General features: G+C 44.6%; 1 protein-coding gene across 1 annotated transcript; it reads right to left on the bottom strand.

The window, feature by feature from the left end:
• Positions 1–1,103: 1,103 nt before the first annotated feature.
• LOC115005903 (transmembrane protein 184C-like) lies at positions 1,104–3,563 on the bottom strand (the record flags this gene model as incomplete). The annotated part of the gene is made up of 5 exons (XM_029427872.1): positions 1,104–1,677; positions 2,701–2,794; positions 2,877–2,954; positions 3,064–3,163; positions 3,364–3,563. Coding segments are annotated over 5 exons (747 nt in total), but the record flags the coding sequence as incomplete, so codon positions are not given.
• Between the last annotated feature and the right edge of the window lie 2,537 nt (positions 3,564–6,100).

The raw sequence follows: 6,100 nt of genomic DNA, 5'->3' as shown, positions 1-6,100 counted from the left end.
AAAATAGTTAGAAAACAAAAGCTCAGTTTAATATCTGAATACATTCGTTTACTTTCCTTCATTGTTTTGTGCTAATTAGCGACTGTTAGCATATTAATGAAAAGCATTAGCATTGTTATTGTGAGCATGTTAGCATTTAGCTCACAGCTGCTAGCATGGCTGGAGGGGAGAACAACTTAGCAACACAAATATAGCAAATTAGTTTAAAGTCATATTATTTTGTATTAATATTTAACATTTAACTTGGACACAAGTTAAATGACAAGAAGTCCTCGTGGAGGAAACAAAAGCCACACAACTCGTCCATCAATAAATTGATGATATTAACTAATAAATAAAATACATCATTCTTATAAACATGTCTGTACAAGTAATACATACTTTACATAAACATGTATTTCCTGAATGTATATACCCGTCATGTGTTCACATTATATGGTTAGGGGCTGAGGACAGAGCTGTGAAGGTGTAGACAGAGTCCGCCAAAACAAATCCAATGTTGACAGGTGTGCCAAACGTGTTCATGACAGTCACAGTCACTGTGAAGCCAAACAACAACTTTATAGACTAAATATCATATATGATACCTTTCCACTCTCATATCACATTTATAACTTCATCTAAATAATAAAGGAATACTTACACGTGTGTTCAAGAGTCGTAGTATTCTCGTGAAGCTCCACCCATTCAAAGTGTAGATGTATTTGAACGGACTCTTGGTTCCATCTAGTGGAGACAAACACTAATAACAAGTATCATTTAACTCCAGCAGGAGGGGGGCGAGCGTGCAGAGTCCCAGCAGCCTGAGACTGAAGCAGCTGAAGGAAGTTCATCATTGATTATTGTTTCCACCTGTTTCATAACGTCTTCCTTCTAGAAGCTCAAAGGAAGCTAACGACTCATCAACATCTCAACAGCTAAGAGATGTTCTGACATGAAATGTTCCTCAGAGGATGAATCCTCAGGACGCTGGAGATCCTCTGACTTTCCTCTGGCGCCACCATGGGGTGACATTTAGCTTTATTTTGTAAGATGTCTCAACAACCTTTTGGGACGGAGTTAATGGAGGAACTGAAACAAACAAAGCAACAACACTTTCTGGTGATTATATGGCGTGTTCTTTTATTACGAATCAGAACAAACAGTCACTTCAGCACCTGCTTCCCCTTCTGATTTATCAAACTGACATCATAACACCTCAGAATACAGATTTCAAACATTTAAAACGATGTAATTATTTAAAAAATACTCAACAAAAATGGCTTTGACATCACAGACTCTATTCTCTGTCTTCCTTCAATAAAATCCATCCAAGAAGCCTCCAGACGAGTCCACCTTTATATTTATATTCTGACTTTAATACAGAATTCAGTTTTTAGAAAGAGAAGTTCTACCGGCTGAGTTATTGTGAGTCACCCGCCGGAGGAGGGGAGCCGTCGCTGTCGTCGTCCCAGGACGAGGAGGGGAACCCTGCAGGGGCGGAGATGGAGTGCGGGGCGGGGGTGCGGCCGAGGCCTTGGTACCGCCCACTTGAGGACGGTGAGGAGGGCATCGATGTGGCGGCAACGCCGACGGGGTCCTGGGAGGACGCGGTGAGAAGACTGGTGTGCTCGGTGTTTTCGGGTCGAGCCGCCGCACCGAAGTACATCTTGTTGGGACGACCCAGGAATGTACGACCTGAGGGGGTAAGAGATATTTACCACATTATTATTCACACACACTTCATTAAGAACACGTCCATCCATCCATCGTCTACCGCTTATCCGGGGTCGGGTCGCGGGGGCAGCAGCTCCAGTAAGGAACCCCAATCTTCCCTTCTCCGGGCCACCCTAGGGAGGAGGCCAGGTGGCATCCTAGATGCCCGAACCACCTCAATTGGCTCCTTTCAACGTAAAGGAGCAGCGGCTCTACTCCGAGTCTCTCACGGATGGCTGAGCTTCTCACCCTATCTCTAAGGGAGACGCCACCCGTCTGAGAAAACCCATTTCGGCTGCTTGTACCCGCGATCTCGTTCTTTCAATCATGACCCAGCCTTCATGACCATAGGTGAGGGTAGGAACGAAGATCGACCGGTAGATTGAGAGCTTTGCCTTCACAACGGTGCAGTAAAGTGACTGCAGTACCGCCCCCCGCTGCTCCGATTCTCCGGCCAATCTCTTGCTCCATCGTCCCTTCACTCACAAACTCCTTCACTTGGGGTAATGGCTCATTCCCTACCCGGAGTAGGCAATCCACGGGTTTCCTGCTGAGAGCCATGGTCTCAGATTTTAAGGTGCTGATGCTCATCCCAACCGCTGCACACTCGGCTGCGAACCGATCCAGTGACTGTTCCAGTGACTCATCTGCAAAGAGCAGCGATGAGATCCTCAGGCCAGGATGGATGGATGGGAGGCATCACGTAGCTTCTTCGCCACCAGGCGCTCGCTGTCAGGCCCTCCCTCTGAGCCTGGTCCTTTTCTTAGTCTGGCCCCTCGCCTGAGACCAATTTGCCTTGGGAGACCCTACCAGGAGCACTAGGCTCCAGACAACACAGCTCTCAGGTTCATAGGGACACACAAACCTCTCCACCACGATAAGGTGATGGTTCGTGTTAAGTAAGAACACGTGTCACACAAAATATCTATGACTTCACAACCAAAACCACACTTTCACTTCATACCATCGTTACACGCGTATCAATAATCTGAGAGAAACACTCACCAGCATGACGGACCTGCTCCGTCACATCCGCTCGGATGTCAGAGAAATCCCACATGGCCAGAAAACTGTCGAAACACGAGCCCTCCTCCGCCTCCTGGATTACATTATAATGGTTAGATACATCAGTAGGTATGGAGGAAGGTAGGTAGTTAGATAATAGTTAGTTAGTTGTTTACCTGTACGTAAGGTTTGTAGGTGAAGGTGTAGTGGTGAGCGATGGCAGCCAGGAACATCTCTATGCAGATGATGAAGTCCTGTATCAATAAAACAATCGCTTAATCAATAATCTGGTTTTAAATCAAACTACAACACTTTTTACGTTTCAGTATCCTGGTTCTTCCCACTCAGAAGTCACAGCCGTACCTGCAGACCAGTAGCCACGGCCTCCACACTGTCCCAGTCCCAGGTGTGTGTGTCAGAGATCACTCCGACCTTCACCAGGAACGCTATGAAAACTGCCTGCCTGAAGAGAGACAGAGGGAGTTTAAAGTTTCAGCACTAAGGCTGCAACAAACAGTTATTTACATGATCAATTATAAACTGTTCAGTTTATAAAATGTCAGAAAATAGTGAAAAAAGACCAACGACGTCCTGACAGGTCTCGTGTCGTCAAATCACAGGGATACAAAAGCGGCATGAATGAATCTGTTCATCCTTTCTTACCAGAAGGACACGAACACCACCAGTTTGACGCAGAGGAACTTTCCCACCGGCCTGATGGGAGTCAGCTCATCTTTGAGAGCTCGGTACAGCAACAACAGACAATACATGGCAAACTGGAGAGAGAGAGGGGGAGGGAGGGAGAGAGGGGAGGGAGGGAGAGAGAGAGAGAGAGAGAGAGAGAGAGAGAGAGAGAGAGAGAGAGAGAGAGAGACAGAGAGAGAGACAGAGAGAGAGAGAGAGAGAGAGAGGGAGAAGAGAGAGAGAAGAAGAGAGAGAGAGAGAGAGACAGAGACGAAGAGAGAGAGAGAGAGAGAAGAGAGAGAGAGAGAGAGAGAGAGAGAGAGAGAGAGAGAGAGAGAGAGAGAGAGAAGAGAAGAGACAGTAGATAGAGACAGAGAGAGTACGGTACGAGAGGAGGAATAGATAGTAAATTTAGAACAGACCTTCCGAGATAACTTTCCGATCAGCATAGCTATATCTCTCTCTATCTCTCTCATTCTGCTCTCCCTCTCCCCTCCTCCTCTCTCCCTCTCTTCGCTCTCTCTCTCCCTCTCTTCTCTCCTCTCTTTTCGCTCTCTCCCTCCTCTCCCTCTCTCCCTCCTCTCTCTCTCTCTCTCTCTCTCTCCTTCTCTCTCTCTCCTCCCTCTTCCTCTCTCCTCTCTCTCCTCTCTCTCTCTCCCGCCTCTCTCCTCTCCTCTCTCTCTCTCCTCCCTCTCGCCCTCTCAAAGATGCTCGTTTTTCTCTGTATACTATTCTGAGTTACCCACACAGTGTTTTTGCGTGTACTGTGTCGAGGCGATGCTTGTTAACTTGTCTTCTTTGTGGCTTCTGCATGCAGGACCGTGAACACTGGGAGCCGTTCTAAACTTCCAGTTTTAGGTAATTTAGGAACGCTGAGCTCAGCGCGTCTTAAGGCAACGGGATATCCGACATTATTTGTCCTTAACTCCACAGAAAAAGTGTTGACAAAATTCCGGAACCTTCAGAACGTTCTTGTCTTCGGGTCCTTTCACACCTTCGGGTCCTTTCACACCTTCGGGTACTTTCCCACCTTCCTCGTTTGGCGCACGGAATCCTGGTGACGCTCTGAAACGATACGCTGAAGGAACTCTTGACCTTTAGAGAACCTGCTGACGTGCGGGAGCTATACGATTGTTTCTGGACCTCATAAACTTCCTGGATCCATACATTGAAGAATTAACAGCGCAGAACCTTCGGATGTCCTCGTAGCGCATAAAATCAGATTTTTGATGTTTTGAACAGTTCCTGTTTGGTGAGCGCGCGTGTTGGTGGTGACTGTTCACGTCACATACACGTGTTCTTTATAAGCAGGATTAAGAGTCTGCTCTGACAGAGACCTTAAGAAAAGGTTATTTATTGTTTAAAAAAGGCTCTTTAACAATTCAACAATGTATCCTTGAGTTTAGATTAAACAAGTTAAGGGTGATGGAAACCATCGGCACATGTTTTGCTTTGATCGCAGCAGAACATTTTCCACAGGGTTACAGATTGTTCCACACGTGGTGAGCGTGCAGCTTCGACACATCGCTCGCTACAGGAACAAGTTGAAGTTTTACAAAACAATTCGACAGATAAGCCAATAGAGTCGACACTAACAGCAAAGTTAAGAGATGTGTTGTTCTGTTGGTCTGTTCAAACTAATGAAGACTGAGGAAGTATAATTGTCATGAGACGTTGGAACGGGCATTCAGTCTGGTGCTGGGTTTATATCGACTCCATTGTACATAGAAAACTGTGTCAAAGGTCGGAGGTCACCTTGATTCTTCTCATTTAGCCCACTGCTAACATTCCTAAAATACAAACCTGACTTTTAATGGATATTATATTTGATATTTTACATTATAATATTTGTTTCGATTTTGCTTCGTTTTTTTTTAAATCCGGGCATTATTTAATATGTCGTAATTTATTACAGAATCTGTGCTAGCATTGCTAATGCTAATGTTCCTGGTGTGGCTAACCGGCTAGCCTTTCGCTTCACATTCCAGTACTCGCAGTGTTGAGATGAATACTTAGAAGTAAAAGTATTTAGTGCCTGAAGAATGAATACCTCCTCCTAAAATACAGAGAAACGTTACGTATTCAGAATTCATTTTGGTTTCAAGGACACAAAAAAGATAATTTCCATTAGCAAGGGCTTCACGGGGGGCCAAACACTTTGCCCCAAAGCCCAGCAGTATGTGACTCCACAAGACCTTTCTGTCATTTTACACATACAGGTTCGAGGTATTAAAGTGTTCTCAGAACTTATAAAGTACCTTTTGGTGTTTGAAAATGTACAGATGATCTAATTTGATTGTATTCTGAAAGTGTATTTTAAATAACCGACAAGCCGATAGACATGAACTGGGTCCCATCGCTCTTATACAATCATAATAGTTTAAAAATAAGATATTTTATAAAAGGTTTTGGTTGGAGGATGGGAAAGTTTAAAAGCTATCGTGGTGTTTTAGACACAAATAGTAATAATAATAAAAATAAAAAGGTGCATTTTTAAGCAGTGTTTTCTATCTACAGTCAACAAACATCGATGATCGAGCACAAAACAATCACACGATAAACACGAGTTAGTCCCTTTCTGCCACACAAAGCGTTCTGTAGCTCTTACAGGTTGTTGTGAAGAAGAAGTTCTGGAGCACAAATGTGTTGATTTTTTGTTTCTTGTTTGTTTGTTCTGAAACCTGATTTTCTGAGTCCGCCTGTGGAAAGTCCTAAA

This window comes from Cottoperca gobio, unplaced genomic scaffold (assembly GCF_900634415.1).
Source record: "Cottoperca gobio unplaced genomic scaffold, fCotGob3.1 fCotGob3_396arrow_ctg1, whole genome shotgun sequence".
Lineage (NCBI taxonomy): Eukaryota > Metazoa > Chordata > Actinopteri > Perciformes > Bovichtidae > Cottoperca > Cottoperca gobio.
This window is presented reverse-complemented; position numbering and strand designations above follow the sequence as displayed.